Below are 18,925 nucleotides of genomic sequence, written 5' to 3'. Positions count from 1 at the left end.
TTTGTGGCCAATCATATCTATGGTAACCACTGACAGCGAAGAGGGGCATAGAACGCCTCCTCTGATTGGTCTGTAGCTCGCAAGGCCCGCCTCCTACACCACACAGCCCCGCCCACTCAACAACAAGACAACACAAAAGGATCAACACAAGTCCATGTTCGTCGTAAGTGTTATGGTATTATAATGCCTGATGGAGAATCAGTCTTGCGTTTTGTAGTTTTTATATACGTGTCTTATTTTTCTGCTACTTCTGTTGGCGTTTTGGAGTTTTAATGGTTTTAAACACAACAACATTTGTGTAGTATCTCCAGAGGAACTATTAGAATCTGATGAGGACTGGTTGTTTCAGGCTCACATTATCATTGGATTAATACGTATGTTAGATAAAGTGTATTGACACATTATAGAGATATGGCGTCTAATAAAATGCCCTGGCTGAAATCAGATGTTATGTGAGTGCAAATGACATGACACATTGACACACGGAGCTGTATTAGAAACAGCATTGTTTCTAACATTGATAGGGTCTACTGAAATCTGGAAACCCTTTGTTTATGTGACGGTCAAATAAACAAAGGGCCTCTACCAAACAATGAAAAGACCATCCTTCTGTGCAATTATAATTACATCCCATGGGGTTGTCCATCTTTATTCTAAATAATTTTTAAACTTGGCACTTGCCAGTATCTTTAAATCCGGGGTTTTAATGCGCTTAGTGCAACCCAAAACCTGACAACGGATTAAGAATATTAATGTTACATTCTAAATCCTTGTTATCATGTTCTTAATACAAAAAGAGCAAATCCTACAAGTATTTTTATTATTTCAGTATAATGAAAGTGATTGTGGGCAAGTGTCTCCAGGATGGACAAAAAGGAGGATCACTAAAATGGCCACAATATCAACACAAAAAAAGATAATAATCTGGGACAAAGGAGATTAAATTGCTGTTGTTCATTTGGTCTGAGGGGATAAGAGTGGGCAGAAGGTCATGTTTCCTTATCATCTTGAAAAAGCTATTTCTACTTTGTATAGGACTCAATAAACCATAACGGAAGAGCCTGTCATTCACAACATGCACTGCACCCTGTAATCCCCCATTGCACCACTTATTCAAAAACATTGCTCCATTATTGTTGTTGCCTGGTGAAGACTGTCGACTTGAATTAAGACTTCAGTCATTAAAGAAGAGGCACAATGCAAATACCATGAAATATGAAAGGCAAATAGCAAATTGCCCAAAAACAGACCATCTGACGGGGCTCTGAAAATTGATTCCTGTTATATTTACGAGAAAATTGGGTATTTGTCTGTTGTTCGATTGTTCTCTTAACTTGTTTTTGCTATTTCAACCGAGCAGTCCTCTTTGTGTGATTGAAATAATGTGATAAATGACACACAAGTTCAATAACGTGATGAATGACACGCAAGTCCAGAAATGAATAGCAGTTAAGATTTAATGTTTCTGCGAGGCGTGCTCTCATTCAAAATGTCCACACAAAATAAAAGCATTTTCCCTTCCATTCTAATTGTCGCTCCATTCTTTTATCTGTATTTTCTCGCTCTCTCTCTGCGTTCGCTCTTTATTCCACAGGAAACAAATTACAGGAAAATGACAAGTGACAGCAATAACTCAATGACCGATTTCAAGAGAGGCAATATGGCATGGAAGAGGATGGTGTTTGCGAGGCTGAAAAATGAACTTGGGGAGTAATATGTACCTTTTGAAAACAAAATAATTTGTATTTTGTCGAGGGCTTTGCAGTTCAAACAGTTTTTACAGCAGCAATTTCACCTCAAGTGATGATGTTGATGAAATTGTCGCCTCTTGCGAGGCACTTAATACAAGTTGGTAAATGTGTAATGCATGTGCTGTGTAGTGTTTGTTCATCCGTTACACATGCAGGGCGTAATGCTTCGATAAGCGTCGCACAATATGCAGCATTACCTTCGGCATCAGACATCAATCAATGTCGTCACCTCTCTAACGTCACTGGAACCTGAGTAGATAGCAGTGGAAACATGCTCCATTCAGCAATTATTCACAGAGTGTTGGACTAATGGTGCTCTGAATGCACAGACACAGCAAATACAGGGAGTTAGTGGACCAGCAGTAATGGCCCCATACAGTGCATGTGTTTTTCTATGTGTGTGTGTGTGCGGTGGGGATTCAGGAGGGGGGGGGGGGGGCATCATCTATAACTGATTCACAACAAGCACAAACATGTCTCATTATGAATCCAGATTACAACTAGAGACCAACTCACTTGCCCCTCTCCCTCTCTCTAGCCTTCTCGCTCTCCGCCCCTCCCGCCCGAGCCGGGCTCCATATCAGGCAGACGAAAACATAACCTGTCACATTCCATCCCATTAAACCAGCAACAAACCATGTGGTCTGCTCACATGGAGGAGCGAGGAGAGGGAGAGGAGAGCAGTGCATCTGGGTTCACTCAGAAGTGATGAATTATTCACAATTCTTATGCTAATGCCATTTTAATGTTAGAAATAGTGACAGACATGCAGATCTGAGCCATACTGTGTGAAGTGGTATGTTCACTTACCCGCCATACAGCCGAATTAAAAATATTTCTAACATCCATACAGCACATACTGTACACAAATATAAACGGTGTAATTATCCCCTGCAATACCTAATGCATTAGAGCACTCACACTGAGCCTCCAAATCTGTGTGTGTGTGTGTTTTTTTTATAAGTCTGAGTCCATCAGCTGCCATTTGATGTCAGCAGCCAGAGCAAGGTAATGACAGTGCACTCACTTGCGCAGTCATTAGCCCTGCTTAATGCTGGGAATTAACACAAATTAAGTGAAGTTAAGTACATGCATTAGAGGAGCTTGTTTGAGCTTTGCACTTTTGCTGTGTGGAGCTGGCTGCTGCCTCAGAGGTTCAGCAAAATCTACACAAGCAGGAGATACAAAACCAGTGTGCACATATCCCCCCATTCAACTGATAAATTACCACTTACAAGGCAAGGGGAAAATATATAGAGGACTGATTAGTGTTGTTAATGGGGCTGTAAGGACACCTAGTGGTCATTTTAAAGGTGCATAAACACTGTAGCTGATGTTGCCCGATGGTCCTTGGTAAATGGCTGCAGTCTTTTTTCCGTTGATGCTGTTTCATTAACCGTTTTGGACAAGGTGTGTACTTTTTTTCCAAAGCAGCTCGAGACTCAGCTCTGCACTGCGTCTTCTAGGGATGTGAGATACAAAAGATGTCTGCACAGCGAATGTGAAAATAACTTCTCAGCATCAAACTATTCACGGTGATACGATAATGGATGTCTTGTCATGCATATTTTTTGACAAAAAAGAAAGTTTTTTTTTTTTTTTTTGCAATATTCAGGTTACAGGCCTCTATTACAGCACGTAACATATACAGCATATCTTCTATATTCAGACTGATGGTTTTGTTAACTACAGGACTACTAAATTAAACCAGCATCAAAACTGGGAGGATTATATTCTAATGCTCAGCAGAACTAACATGATAAATATCACGCGGAGTAGGTTCATTTCCAGTTGCAACACACCAGATTTGCCTGTTAGAGATGAAACTGCAGTGTGGGCTTTTTGAAAAGAGGCTAACATGATGAAACCGACAATCTCTAAAATCCATTTGGACCTTATTCAAGATTACATCTTTATCTGAGTGACTGCAGATTATTGTCCACAGAGAGGTGTGCTAAAGCTGGATTATCCACTTGTTGGGGGTGCATTTGACCCGATGGACGCGAGCATGCCAGCCTCACACGCCTTTACATCTGTGGATGTTTTTTCACTCGTTTCGGGCAAAGGATGGGACAGCAGTTGAAATGACACCTAAACCTCTCATCCACAGATTACCATGGTTAGTGATCCTCATATGTGGATCAAAAATGGAGTCACGGTTATTATACAGGAAAGGTATTTGAAAGGAATGAACTGCATGTCCCCTGCGAGTAGCCTAATTTACTCCACATGAAAGTCGGTTTTATTGCATTATTGAAGAGCAACGTTTTTGAAGTAATTGTTACATCTGCATATATTTAAAAATTCTAATGGTCATGTCATAAAAAAAAAGTCAAATAAGAAGATTATCAGCATTAAGGCAACTTTACAGAAATGCTAGGATATGCTGTATAATAGTGTCAGTGCACCACCTCCATGGCTGAACGCTCCTCCTCCTCTGGCTGCTACAGAGGTGGAGGTCTACCACCATTTGGGAATCTGGAATAAAATAAGTGGACACATGTTAAAGACGTACATACTGTTTTACAGTTTAACGATTCATAATTATATCTATATAATTTCATCTTTCCCAACCTGCTGTCTTGCTCCTGCTTGGAATACACAATGAAGCCTCTGTTCCCGTCAGACGGGAGACTTGCCGTCGGCAGGTTGCTTCCCATTCTTCGACTGGGTCTGAAGTTAATGTCAGATTGGGCATTTTGTCCAACATTACTGTACTTGTTCTTCTTGTCTGAGTCGAAGATTAATACGAGGTCAGGGACACAATTCTTGACTATATAACAAGTTGTACAGGTCAAAGAATTTTCATCATGAAACTTCCGCCACAAAGGGAATGTTACGCTCACATTTATGTGTGTAGTGGTCCTTGTCTTCATTATTTATCATGCCTGTGTCATGCATGTGCATATTCTGCAGCCCGCCACTTATACTCATTCCTCGCACAGTTGCGTTGTGGGGCATAAAGGGCAGCAGGCCAGGCAGGTTAATTTCAGCGGTAGGATGGGAACCTCCTGGATGCTGAGAACATGGCTTGAAGACAAAATATTAAACGCAGAACATAAGACAGGGGCACAAATGTCAAGACAGAACTGCTGTAGAATGGTTATTCACATGTTCACAATGTGTACAAGTTATCTCTCAAGTGCCTCCGAGGTTGTTGACCTCAATAACATATCCATCCCACCTCTGTAACTGCTTGATGTTTTTTCTTCGCATTCTTATAGCTACCACAGTCGATGCAAATGTGTCCGCTCCACCCACTCACTTGTCGGGGGGATTGCTGAATAGATTGCTCGTTGTTCCATAAGCATCTTATAGGGGAACAGTAATTACTGCTCATCAGTAACAATGTACAAATTCAAGGGAAAAAAGCATTCAGTTGAGATGGAATTTGCGAGAGTCAATGGGGGGAGGTTAGTGTTTATGTTTTTAATGAGAAACCCTAGGATTTCAGCACCGTCATTTCCATATCTCCGATTAACAAGCAGAGGGGGTCGCATTGACCTGGCTAATAGGGGGTAAATCCACTGGTGCATTATCAGGCGGGCACATTTCATCTAATCAGCAGGATGATGCCAGCAGGCTTAGACTGCTTTTAATTCAGAGCTGCAGGAGAATTACTGCCCTGGTCTCTCATTACATGAACATTAAATCAATCGGACTGACAGAATTTGATCCCGGCTTTGCCCTTTTTTTTTTTTTTTTTTTTGGTGGCTGTGGTTTGGTTGTTGTCATTGTGGTTCTTTCAGTTAGACTACATCTGACATGATAAGGCCCATTATGAGATTTTGTATAAACAATGTCTTTGTTCATTTGCAATTAAGTCATGACTGAAATGCAGAAGTGTGTGTGTGGTAGGAGAGCACAGGGATGGTGATGTTTTTTTTTCTTGCACATTAACCTCACATAAAACCCTTGTTTTTGATAAGTGCGGCATGTGTATGCGTAAGCCGGCAGGATTTTACAAAAACAAATCCATGCTTTATCACTCTCAGTCGAAACCTTAAAGACAGGGGAAATACTGAAGGCGTTCAAGTCAATTTCCAAAATATTGAAATTATTTCGCTCCTCCATTACTGTGTACTGCCCCCTGTGTACTGTGGACATGATAGCTATGACCCTGGGTATTCTGCAGATGTATGTATATATGTCTCAGTGTGTATGATGTGTACAGGTCTCACAGATGGATCAGCACACAGGAGCTCAGCCCTGGTCCTTTCCTCCAGAGTGACCATCACTCCATCTAGGACCTGCAGCTGGGACAGACGGAGAACTACAGCTGGTCTGTGGAGAGAATTTCTCGCTACCTGTAAAGACAAAGAAGGACCTGTTTGATAAAATAGTCTGGTCATAAACCACCATGTCCCTAACTAATATTTTAACATTAGAGCCTGAAGTCTCCCTTAGACATCTGGAGTAAATACGATGCCATGTGGGACAAGCGCAGTTGTCATGTTCCCAGCAGCATTCCAGTGACCCAGCTGACAGCAGCAGATATATCCCTTCCCAGCTGAGGGCATCCTCTGGCCAGGGTATAAACCAAGTCTGTCCAGTCACATAACTGCACGTTCCTGCAGGACACTGTGTGCCCATGCACGTCCAGCGGAGGAGGAGACAGACTTTGGCTGTAGGGAACATGGGTGAAGGAGCTATCTCATGTGGTCAACAGCAGGAGGTATTGTCTCCTGGGTGGCTGTTGGCTTCTACCCCTTGGCAGGATTATCCCCTCCCTATGGGAAGAGAAGGGGGGTGGGGTCATGCAGAATAGAGGCTACCACAGCTGAGCATTACCCTATGGACTTTAGAGAGGCCCTGGGCTGCAGGCTCTGCTTAGGCCTGATCCATGAGCTCCAGATGGGTGATGTAACAGGGTCAATAGCACCCTGCCATTTGGTCAACGAATTTGTGTGCGATGCCAGCCAGTTTGAAGCGCAGCAGACGGCCCATCATGTAATCGCTTAATTTGGAACTGCAGAGCTACACCGGGGTTGTGTTTCAGTTTGTGACAGTGAGAATATGAGCCTGTGGTTTTGATCATTTGCTTGCGAGAAAAGGGCTCAAAGTGACCAGTGACTGACAGCTTCTACCACAAAAACAGCCTTGATCCATTGAAGCATCAGCTCGACTAAACTTCTGAAGGTGTCGCATCTGGCACCAAGACATTAGAAGCAGATTGTTGAAGTCCTACAAGCTTTTAAGTTATGGCCTCCTTTTAAGTGGTGAACTCCATGGATTGAACTCCTTCGTCCAGCTTATGCCACAGATACTGCTTAGATGGAGATCTGGGGAATTTGGAGGCAAAGTACCAACCTTGTAGGCAGTGTTCCTCAAACCATTTTTGCTCTGGGACAGTGTTGCATCATCTTGGTGAAAGAAGCCACCGCCAGAAAGGAAAACCACCTTCATGAAAGGGTGTACATTGTTTAGGTAGGTGGTACATATCGGAGTTACATCCACAGTCTCCCAGTATAACATTGTCCAAAGCATCACACTTCTTCTGCTGGCTTGCCATCTTCTTCACAGCGCCCTGGTACCATACTGTATGTTTCCCAGGTAAGTGAGCCCACACACCCAGCAATCGCAATAGGACAAAAAACACGAATCATCAAACCAGGCTAGCTTCTTCCATTTTGGTTCCAGATATGACACTCAAGTGTGGCCATTGTAGCCACTTTTGGCAGAGGAAGGCACCCTGACGGATCTGTGGCTACACCGCGTCACATGCAACAAACTGTGGCGTCCTGTGTGCGTCCTACACCTTTCTACCAATTCTGTCGAGCTTTGACACGAGTTGGAGAAGCAGTCGCCCGTCTGTCGGATCGCACCACATGGCCCGGCCTTAGCTCCCTATCATGCATCAATGAGACTTGGCCCTGTCCCTGGCCCACAAAATGCCACTTGCTCCCAAATATATTTTCGTGAATGATTTTCACCCACTGAAAGGTGCAATGATAATAAAATAATCAGAGTTATTCATAATTAATCAAAATGTTATGGGTAATCTGTGAAGAAAGAGGTGGTTTCACATCACTGTAAAAAAAATATAATAGTAAAAATCATTAATAATATTCTCGGCCCGGTCACAACCCATAATTTGACAAACTGCTCATGTACTCACAGGATTGCCAACAACAGAGAGTTCTGTCAACGAGGGAAGAACTTCTAATTTGTCAAGCTCTGTGATGTCCTACAAAAAGTAGAGAAAGACAGATTTTTTTTTCAATTATTTTGCATTCATTCCCCCCCTCATTTAACTATTCTTTCCCATTGCTAGTAGCCTGCTGTGCGTTGATAATGGAGACATATGCATTAGGGCTGAACCTTTCTTAATTTTGGTGTAGGGTGGATGGAAGCAGCTGATGGAGAGATTACATGTGTGAGCTCTCATTAATCTCATGAGAGAGTTTGGGCACGCAACAGGGCACGGGGGTGTTTTCTCTCATTCCCAGCTTTACGCTCGGTCTTGGCTGTGATTCAAAGACGCCCCCACTGTGAGGACTGATGCTCCGGGATGATTGCTGTATTTTATGTCTTAATTGAATGCGTGAAAACATTAAGGAAGTGCAGGGAAAGAAGGAACCGGCAACAAAAGTGCAAATCACTTGCCCTGGGTGAGGAGATGCAGACTGAGAAGCTGATTACACGTTATCCTGATTGTTCCACTCTTTCTTCATACACACGGTCCTGACCTTCAATCAAACTTGATTCTCCTTAATGCTACCCCTTGCATGCCACAGTGGGTGGTAATGGCTCATGATTACTATACTTCATGTCTTACTTTGCAAATGCCGGGAAAAGTAATATTGCCGCACGCTGAATAAAATACATTCTTAAACATCTGACACATATGAACCAATCAGTAAAAGTTGGTGGTAAATCAAAAACTGTACAAAAGATGACTGTGACCTCGGTGATGACCTCAGGAAATCAATGTGCAGCGAGCCATTCAGGCAGTTAAATTGAATATGCCGTTTCATTAAAAATCTGAATATAAACTTGAAAAAAAAAAAAAAAAAAACCACATAAAAAATCCATCATGTGGGGAGACTACTGACACTGAAGAATACCTGTAGCTTGTTCATGCCGAGAAAGAGCTTGCGGAGCTCAATCAGAGGATCGAGATGGTTCAGTTCACGGATTCGGTTCTCTGCTAGGTGGAGTTCTAGCAGAACGTTCTGCGCCAAGAAAGAGTTCTTGGCCAGTGCTTTAATCCGGTTTCTGTCTAAAACAAGCTCTCTAAGCTGGTGAAGACCTTCCAAGCCCTCCACATGGCTGATCTCATTGCCTGCGGAGAGACAAAACTTACAAAAATGCTGGAAACACATCTCAAACAACGGCCACATTTTTCTATAAACAAAATAAACAGCAAATTGTACACCCTAACCACCATAAAAGGCGGCCTTTCAAGGCTATATAAACACGTGTGTGGCACTTCTTATTTGCCCCCGGTGTAACAAGCAATGAAATTACACACAGCTTCCAGAGTTTTCTCAGCCAAATGGAAGAAAGAAAAGTAAGGTTGGCTTTTTGGAACAAATCGCCCTGACAAAGCATAACCCAATCAAAAGCTGTTGAAAAGAAAGTCAGTCGTTCTTTTCTTCAAGTCTCATCACCCACCTGGCCTTAGGTCTATGGGAGACTTTTCTCTTGGTGCTTGCCTTTTCACAGGCTCTATACACTGCACCACCAATCGACGGGGTGGTACGCCAACCATACATACCTTGAAGGAAGAGTGCTTTAAGATTGGTGAGCCTGCTGAGCTGCAGATTGGCCATATTGGAGATGCCATTGTGACTCAAATGAAGCACCTCAAGGCTTCCCATCAGCGGCTCCAGGCTGCCAGCGGGCCCAGTATCCCTTAAACACAGCCACAGAAAGACAGTTTGAAGCCTCTGTGGTTAAACGAACATCTCATTCTCCCTCCCGCTGACACATTTAACTGGTCAGACCTCACAGGTGCAGACCACCTCAAGGCAATCACAGGCCGGACAAAGAAAAAGACGCCCGTCACAGCCGTGGTTTCTGTACCGGTTTCACCCAAGAATAGGTCATTAAAAATGAAATTTTCATCCTTGAAATATATTGTACTATTCAGAAATATTTAAATGTTCTGTGTGTTTTTGTGATTATGATACACTCTAAAATATAAATACTCACCGTGTTAATTAAAATCAGAAGAATGCCCTTTAAATATGCTTACAGTTAAATTCATTAAGGTTTCTTAGCTACCTCATTGTAAGTATTGACATACTGTAAAGAGGCAGCTCATTCATTGGCTGGTCAGTGCTGCCCCCCAATGGCTATAAAATTACTTTGCAGCAGTGCAAAATGGCAACAAATGAAATAACAGTGTGCAGTCCTACCTATTGGCTTTGGGTGCGCTTTGCTGGCCATAGCCACTGGAGTGGACCTTGCTGTACAGAATCTGTCTGTTCGTCTGATGAGTCTTCTGCCTGGGCAGAATGGATTCAATGTGGTTGTAGTTCAGACACAGAGCCTGTACAGAAGACAGTGTAAATAATTGATTGGCCCGTGGCTCGGGTATATTTAAAGGCCGCTTGCCAACATGTGACAGTGATTCATACTTTGATGTTGGGCAGGTAGATGAGCCCTGAGAAGGAGGTGAGGTTGTTGTGGTCTAAGTTGACACTGCGCAGGTTATAGAAGAGGTCTGCTGGAGACAGATCAACCATCCTAGAGGAAGAAACAGCATTTTTTTTCAGCAACCTATTTATTATAACAAATAAAAAAATTCAAAAACCGTCGATTCATTTGCTTTTGGAGACGGGTTATTACCGAATGGAGCAGGACTGCAGGGTTAGGTAGGTGATTTCTGAATACTCCGAATGGCCCAGCTTCTCTGACACTGTGTCAGTGGTTAACCTTCCTTTAAACATACTTTTTGCACTCTCACACTCACTTAGTTCCTAGAAAACAAACAATAGAAAACATCAGGTTCAACCACTGCGATATCAGAGACGCTCTGCCGGTTGCCGTTTTTGCCACATACCACGGCAATTCCATCCAGAGCTTTAAGGGAGGGCAGATGGAAAACTACATATATCCGATAGTTTTCCAGTTTCTCCACTAAAGGATTCCCATAGAGATCCAGAATGATGAGGTTTGCCAATCCCTGAAAGGAAAATGTGGATATGAGCTCACAGTGCACACAATGGCAGTCACAGAAACCTGCCACCCTTATTTGTGTTCTGGGTGTGGGATCTGGAAAGTGTTGATCAGATTCTCACTTTCAGATAGTAGATGTCTCTCGATGTAGAAATCTTGTTGCTACCGATGTAGAGCTCAAGGAGAGAGCGGACCCTCTGGATGCCATGCAAGGAAGCGATACAATTGTTCTCCACTGACAGAAAGGACAAGTTGGGCAGTTGATCTAAGGCTGAGGAGTCCAGACTGGACAGCTGATTCCCATCTACACTCAGTTTATTTAGGCAATGCAGTCTTGTAAGGCCTGAAGAGACAGCGAGGAGAAGCACATACATAAATAATGACAGATGATGTAACTTCATATTGTAATTCTTTCTGGCCATGTTAAGAGTGTGACTGACCACTGAGCGTACTGATGTTGTTGTTGTCCAGTGAAAGTTCTTCGAGCTTCAGGCAGCCGTCGAGGCCCTCCACTTTGGAAATGTTGTTATCGTTAAACGAAGCCCAGCGCAGGTTCACCAGCTTATTCAAACTGATCAGCTTTGAAATTTTCTGGTTGTCAAGGTTTAGGGTGGTGATCTGTTCAAAATGTTATGGTCACAAACACATTAAAGAATGCATATATTATTACTACTTAATGTTTATATGTGTCACTTTAAATTAAAATGGCTGCTGTGTCTACATCATGTAGCCTGATCCCTCTTTGGGATTTTGCAAATTTACAAATTCATCTTTACTGAGAAGCCCACGTGCTGTACCTCACCTTTTCAGTCCAGCCTGGCTCCAGTTCTACGGCGAGGCCCCAGGGTGCCGGGCTCAAACGACACAGGAGCTGGGCTGTTGACAGCAGACTGAGGCTGCGAGGACGATCGCTGTTGGTACGAGAGTGTGCCAGGAGAGATGCCTGCGAACGGCGTCAATAGGTCTGATTGAGTTACAGCACATTCTGAAATATAGATATTTGTATCTACTGCCACTTATAGAGCACCCTCATGATGTATTTTTTTAAGTAAATATTATAAGCACAAATGTTTACAAAATCTTAACCTGGTCAATTTTGTAACCTGAAGCCATTTGAACAGCTTTAGAAGCCTCCTCCTCTGTTACCAGCACATCGTCCAGGTGTGTGAGAGTCATGATGTGTCCAAGCATGGTCATTCTGACTGCCTCTGGCTGGAAGGTGGAAAGCGCATTCTTGTCATGTGATGCCACTCGCTGTACACTGTAGCGTGTCCTCGTCATGCTGAACATGCAGCTTTTATTACTGAGGTTCACTCTGTTAATATTTAGATTTGTATCAAATTGTGATCATGGCACACACCTTGTTCCAGGGATTGTATCGGGTGTCCAGTTTCAGCAGAGCTGGTGTGTGTTTCCTCAGCACAGCTGTATCCTCTCTGGCCTTGGTCAGTTTGTTCCAGCAGACATCGAGCTGCTTGAGCTGTCCCAGCCCCCGCATACCTTCTAGAGTTACTAGGTGGTTAAAGCTCGCATCTAAAAACTCAAGGTTTGGCTGAAAAATAGGGAAGAGAAAATATATGTTAAGTGATTCTACTTTATGCTATTTAGCCATCCAGCACCTTCATTGCAGTGTTAATGCACTCTCTTTACAATCTTCATTGTGACTTTAAACCCAGTTGGTTAGTTTAAGCTCAAAAATATAATTCATTTTAATATTTACCATGTGAGAAATGTCATCAAGGCGCGTGAACTCATTGAAGCTGATGGTGAGATGCCTCAGAGACGTGAGGCTGGAAATCTCCTTCACTTTACTCAGGCTGTTGCCATGAAGATTCAGCACCTGGAGAGTCAATACATCACTGGGTCACTCTAAGTGTGTGAAAAAACTTCAGTTTCAAACTCTTATTTAAAAAGACTTACAGTGATCTGACTGAGGACATTGGCTCTGGCAACATTCAGCAGAATCTTCTCGCCCAAGCTCAAGAGTTTGGGCTGTGGTTTCAGCACAGGTTCCATGTTGAGGACTTCTTTATCCAGGACAATGTCATTGGGAAGAGCGGTATCTGTGCCTCTGCTGTGGCTTGGCAATGCAGCTTGGTCTTTGTCCTAGAGACAGAACATTAAACTGCTCAGACTGTGTCTTGCTATGCTTAAAATAAATTGTGATAGAGACATAAAAATCAGCGGTTTAGCTTTCGTTTATAGTTATTGCTTTGTTTTAATTATGTCACAGCTCAGCACAACTGAGAAAATCTTCCTTCTGTGGTGGTTGATAACCAAAGTGACAGGAATGTTTGTCAAGAGCTATTTACTATCATCTGTTTAACAGTGAGAGGGAATGTCATCAACATTAAGCACTTGTTTAAGAGGAATGGTCCAAAATCGACATTTTACCCATTTAACTTATCAATCTGATCGAACAACACAGATGAAATAAATGTATTAATTACCCCAGTGATATATTCAAAATAAATGATGTACTCAGGCAGGATGAGCTCATGGTCGAACACAAACCACTGCCTTTGGCGAAGATTGCTCTCAGAATGTGTTTTGGTGGAGTGCGGCCTGTCTAAATAAAAAGACACACAAAGATGCAGTGAATAACACTAACAAACTAAAGCATTATTTACTGTCACTTTTAGTTCACTTTACCTTCACTCATTGCTGATCTCCTCTTTGTGTCCAGATTGCGATACACAGAGTAGACTGTAGGATAGCTGCTCCTGTCCAGAGGTTGTCCATCTCGGACAGGCGTGCTGTTCCCAATGAACACCTTGGAGACAATAACCTGGCCTGCAGGCAAGATAGCATTAGCATTTGAGCTATTAAGAAAAAAAAGAAGCCAAAACTAATGGGAAAATAATAGCATAATACGGGTAAGATTAACTGACCGTGCCTGAAGGGGTTTCCATCTTTAATTTGCTTGTGATCGCCTTGGTTGGCCTGCTGCAGTGCGTACTCAATTCTGGGTTTTTCAGTCACGCTTAAGCTGTTTGATAAAGGAATAGCACCCTCTCTTCCCATGGCCTAATTCAAATGTGGAAAATATCTGTATGATTTGGAATTTCTATAAAAGCAATAAAAGAAAGGAAAGAAAACCTTGCGAATAGACTGTGTTGTGTACAATAATAAATAAAACCTGATGCTTGGATGGATAAACTTTCTAACAGTGCACACACCTTCAGTTCCTCTGCTGTTTTGAAGCCTTCCTCTAGAACGCTCAGAGTTTCTTCCTTCCCACACTTTGCTGGGTCAGCTGCATAGAATAAGTACTCCAGTCGACGGCGGTAATTCCTGATTAAAAAAGGTCCTTTTACAAACTGTGTAACACACATGTACAAGTATTATAAAATAAACAACACATTTCATCCTTTCCATTACAGTCTGGTTTTACTTACTGGGAGAAGACGACGGACTCGTCGTTTGCAAGCAAGCTATGAAGTTTGTCTTCAAACCGAAACCTCAGAGCGCTGTTGTGGATGCGGACGACTCTGTTGATCTTAATGTCAGTGATGCCGTGAAGCTTGTAGTCTGACGGAGAGAAGCGGGAAATCACCAGGTCGCAACAGGACGAAAACCTATTGGTGGGAAAAATAAATACAAGGAGTTTTTATTTGCTCCAAGTTCACTGTAAATTAACATGATGGTTAAAAATGCCAAGTGAGTACCAGGGGTCTGTGGAGCAGCCTTCCTCCAAACGGATGTTTCCAACACTTTCTAGTTCCATCAGCAGAAACTGCACTGTATATTCCATCATGTTTGTGGCTTGGGCCAAATCTCGCTCATACCACGCTTCGATCCTGAATATGAAAGAAAGATTTTTTTACCCATCAGAGGCACATCTCAGATGCTTTTATGCAGAGAACTGTGCTGCATGTTAAGGGATTAAATTGGATAAAGCTATCCTTTGTTTATCTCAGACAAATAAGCAAACTAACTCATCCAGCTTCCGCCTCCATATCTGCAGTCTTTCCCTGAGGGATTCGATCTTAAGGGATATTTTGTTATCCATGGCAGGATCAGGACTGATGTCAGCAGCACAGTCACTTATTTCAGTAAAACCTTCCTCCAGGTGCGGCGGTCCTCCTGGTTCTTCCTCCAATGTGCAGGCAGGCTTCTTGCCATTAACCGGCCCCATGGTGAGCTCACGTTCAAGCTAGGATAGAACATAAACAAAAGCTCTTTTAAATATGTGCGGATAAAGCACAATTACAGCAGGATCTTATCCTGTATTCTTATTTCAGCTGCTACCATGCTTTTGAAAGAAAAAAAAACAAAAAAAACAAAAAAAAACTGCAATTTTACGTACACACTTGAGGGCATGACTGAGGGTCTGGATACATTCTTGTGGTAACTGTAATAAAGTTTTTTTCCTCTCGATTAGACTGAACCGTGTCTCTGCGAGGTTCCTCCGAGCAGTCCGTACACGCATGTTGTAGTACATCATTTTCTTCATTACTGCAGACTACAAAAAAAAAAACAACTAAACGGTTAGTATATACGTGTGTGTGTGTGTGTGTGTGTGTGTGTGTGTGTGTGTGTGTGTGTGTGCATACCACACAAATCATGCATTACCTTCCTGCATTCATACATCATGGTAATTACACTAATACCATAAAAAAAGTCACTGTTATATTTGTCACACGTTAATATACTATTCCATTACAAATTAGCAGTGTTCTTTCTTCATCCTTTTTGTCTCTTTACATGTATTGACCTATTTATTTACTTACTCATCTCCCACATCCTGATTAACAGATTTCACTATGCACCTTCACAACCTAATCTCTTATGTTTTGCAGTCCTGTTTTGTCCTTGTCCTGTGTATCTGCTGTTTGTATTCAATAAATAATAATAATAATAGTAATAATATTAATCATAATAATAATAAAATGTCACCAGTGTCTTAATTATTTCCAAAAATATCAAATTTGCAAAACTATACTGAAGACTGATTATTTTAAAAATCTGTACGTCTAAAATAGGTTGTCTGTTTTCTAGCGTTTCTGAAGAAATCTAAATGAATTTAAAGCTTCTTCACAGTACCTCAGCTGCTTCCTTCACTTGCTTGCTGGAGACGTCATAGGTGTCAAGTCGCTGGAGGCCTGGCGTGTGGTGCAGAACGTGTGTGGCATAGTTACACAGCAGACACACTGGGTTCGGTGTGGACGTGGGCTCTTTCAAAGCTAATTCTCTCAAATGGGGTAAACGGGCGAGCATGGTCAATTCCTGTTACAAGAGAACACAGAGGCTAGCCAGGTTACAAGATTTCTGTATGTACATACAAGAAAAATGTTTTCTTTATATATATTTCAATATTTTTTAACAAACGAAGGAGACTTCACACCAAAATATTCATTTTCTTCTCACGAAATTAAATTTCCATGAACTGTCTCATTATTACTAATGAAAGAGATTGTAGAAAAACAGACACTGCGTAAAAAAAATAACAAAGGCATTTGTAGCAAAGTGACTTTGAAAAATATATGAGGGCATAATGTCAAAGGAACTGTTTGCAGCCCCTGTCACTGAAAAGGATGTCTAACTGCTTTAAAGATGCAAGAATAACCCACACAACTTTGAAACTTGCTATGTCTTTTTCCCTACTCTATATTCACTGCACAGCAACTGAAGAGACAATGTCCCATTGTCATCGCAAAGGGGGCAAAGACTTCCAACGCTTTTTCTTCCAACAGTTATTGCAATGTGCTGGACAGTGCAGTGAATGGAGTGAATTATATTAATTGAATTCTTTGAAGCCGGGCTAGGAGATAGGGTGTACTGCAGGAATAAGATCTGAGGTATTAATCCAATTCAACCTAAAGCCACAAAACTTTTTTGTGTTTTCTTGTCAAAATGACCTTGAGCAAAGCAATGACTCGGTGTAAAGTTGCAGAATGAGCCTGTTAGCTCCTGCATATGTTTAAATTGTATAGCAAACACAAACCAGCAAAATAATAACATACTTTTGATTTTAAATAGATTCACTTATGAATGTATATGATTGAATATGGAAGGGCAAAATCTGAAAATACCCGTACTCAATACTTCAATGAAGGTCTTGTTCAGCCGGCCCATTGTGGAAATGATTGAAAATCTGAACTGGCCGAGACCCAGGAATTTAGAAATGCCCTTTTGTCAAACCAAGGACTTTAAGATTTTTCAAAATAAGCAAGAAAACTTTTCTACAGAAAGAAATTCAAAAGCACATTTTGGTTTTTTAATCTTACCTTAAAAGAACTGATCTTGTTTCCGGACAGATTGAGAATCTGAAGGCTCTCATTGGGATCAAGGCTTCGCCCTTAAAAGAATTCACAAATTATTTGATTATCATTATTATTATTTTTTAAACAGCTTCCCGAATCTCCATCAAACCTGGCACAGAAAACACAGAGGCTTCTGAAACATACCTATCTTTTCAATCATGTTGTCCGCAAAGTTTAGTTCCTTAAGGTTTTGAAGTGTGGATAAGCCCTTTAGGGAAAACAACAAATATAAATAGGAGTGTGCTATGTGACAAAACATGTAATCATATTAAATGATATGATACATTGAATAAAATATTGTTATATAGCTAAATCCCACCTCTATCTTAGTTATACAGTTATTGTTGAGCCACAGAGCCTCTATGTTGACCAGCAACTCTAAATTCTTTATTTCACAGATTTTATTATCATAAAGGTACAGCTTCTCCAGTTGCAGACAATTCTGAAGTCCAGATATTTCCTGCAACGTAGACACAAGTTATTGTTAAATGCATGTGCAACTCAGTAAAGTCACTATTTTCCTTATTGAGTGGGATGTGATCCGTGACTGTCGGCCCATGCATGATTACCGTGAGATGGCACTGTACTATCCAGAGCTCCTGGAGCAGAGGACAGCACTCAAGTCCTTCGATGTGTTTTATGTTCTGGTCCACTATGGTCAGCTGGCAGAGCCTTGGGAAGAAGGAGAGGCCGACCACGCGGGGGAAACCAGAGAAAAAAATCTCCAGTGATCTGATGTCACTCCCTTCTTGTGCAATTTTCTCATAGGACACTCCATTGACCAAGCACTGTTGAGAGCAATCCCCACACGGATTACCATATCAATTATCATAACTTGAAATAAATAATAATAAAAAATAATAATAATTCAATTCGATTCTTAATTCAGTGAAATTAGTGCAGAATTAAATTGTGGAAAGTTTTTCCAGGTAAATAAAATGAGTTTACCAGTTTTTTGACCACCTCCTCGTCACTGCGGTTCTTTTGTTTCTCAGCCTGTAACATAACTGCAACAAAGCAAAACTCAAAACAAAAACAGTGCCGTTTTATACCTAAGTCATCAAAGTGTGTTGTAAACCTACCTGTAAAATGGAAGATAGCAAGGAACAACGATAAATGTCGCGACACAATGATGCTAACTATGCTAGTATCCAAAGGTATGCAATTAAATATCTAGTTAGCTAAATGCAGGCTGTGCAAATATTTAAGCGCAAAACATGCCAATATTGGCAGAAAAATAATATGTTACATTCAGTTTTACATAGTAAACATATTTAACACTGCTTCCTAAGACGAGTGGCATGATTCCAGCCCATCTGAGTTCATCAATGTTTGGGATCCGTGTGTATCCAGGCAGAAGCGTCTGGTTGCTAAGGAAGGAAACTGAAAACTTTTGAGGCCATGTTCATACACTCAGCTGCCAAACGAGGGCGCCACACAGCAGGATAATTCTCATAAAACCGAGAAATGCACATTTTTAAAACAAACGCCATTACCCAAGAATACACTCGGAGCACTGGCCACTGTTTAAAGCATTCAGTCACGAAAATGACGCCATTAAATTACTCTCACTTGAGTCATGCGTCCGGTTTATGTGAGCGTGGGACCACTGCTGTAGCGATTTTCACCACAGCACAGCACAGTCTTTCTTGACATTGGGCCCGTTGATGTCAAACACTTGTTTTAATATTTGAAGATAAAGGCAGCTTCCGTGTTTGTCCCAAATGAAGGAGCCGGCCGTCCGTCTGGCGGATACCATGACGTCACCGCTGGAGCCGTGAA

The 18,925-nt window shown here is 41.7% G+C and overlaps 1 protein-coding gene across 2 annotated transcripts; it reads right to left on the bottom strand.

Annotated features, from left to right (window-relative positions):
- Nucleotides 1–1,443: 1,443 nt before the first annotated feature.
- Nucleotides 1,444–18,683, bottom strand: lrrc9 (leucine rich repeat containing 9). Of its 2 annotated transcripts, XM_047610325.1 has the most exons (34): nt 18,226–18,683; nt 18,092–18,150; nt 17,713–17,931; nt 17,463–17,603; nt 17,288–17,351; nt 17,108–17,178; nt 15,924–16,106; nt 15,187–15,342; nt 14,816–15,033; nt 14,546–14,677; nt 14,276–14,455; nt 14,057–14,171; nt 13,769–13,904; nt 13,530–13,670; nt 13,328–13,446; nt 12,798–12,983; nt 12,598–12,717; nt 12,238–12,429; nt 11,964–12,089; nt 11,680–11,820; nt 11,318–11,495; nt 11,000–11,220; nt 10,762–10,884; nt 10,548–10,678; nt 10,337–10,445; nt 10,115–10,248; nt 9,472–9,608; nt 8,819–9,036; nt 7,870–7,938; nt 5,933–6,058; nt 4,598–4,781; nt 4,326–4,482; nt 4,163–4,229; nt 1,444–2,000 (listed from the first exon to the last, which is right to left on the bottom strand). In XM_047610325.1, the coding sequence occupies exons 2-33, from the start codon at nt 18,146–18,148 to the stop codon at nt 4,196–4,198; spliced, it is 4,518 nt and encodes a 1,505-aa protein (XP_047466281.1). In that variant the 5' UTR covers nt 18,149–18,150; nt 18,226–18,683; the 3' UTR covers nt 1,444–2,000; nt 4,163–4,195. The 2 variants fall into 2 exon arrangements, with proteins under 2 accessions (XP_047466281.1, XP_047466280.1); XM_047610324.1 differs by having other exon boundaries at nt 1,444–4,229.
- Nucleotides 18,684–18,925: the final 242 nt, after the last annotated feature.

This window comes from Mugil cephalus, chromosome 17 (assembly GCF_022458985.1).
Source record: "Mugil cephalus isolate CIBA_MC_2020 chromosome 17, CIBA_Mcephalus_1.1, whole genome shotgun sequence".
Lineage (NCBI taxonomy): Eukaryota > Metazoa > Chordata > Actinopteri > Mugiliformes > Mugilidae > Mugil > Mugil cephalus.
The sequence above is the reverse complement of the archived record's forward strand: the minus strand, read 5'-3'. Positions and strand labels throughout refer to the sequence as shown.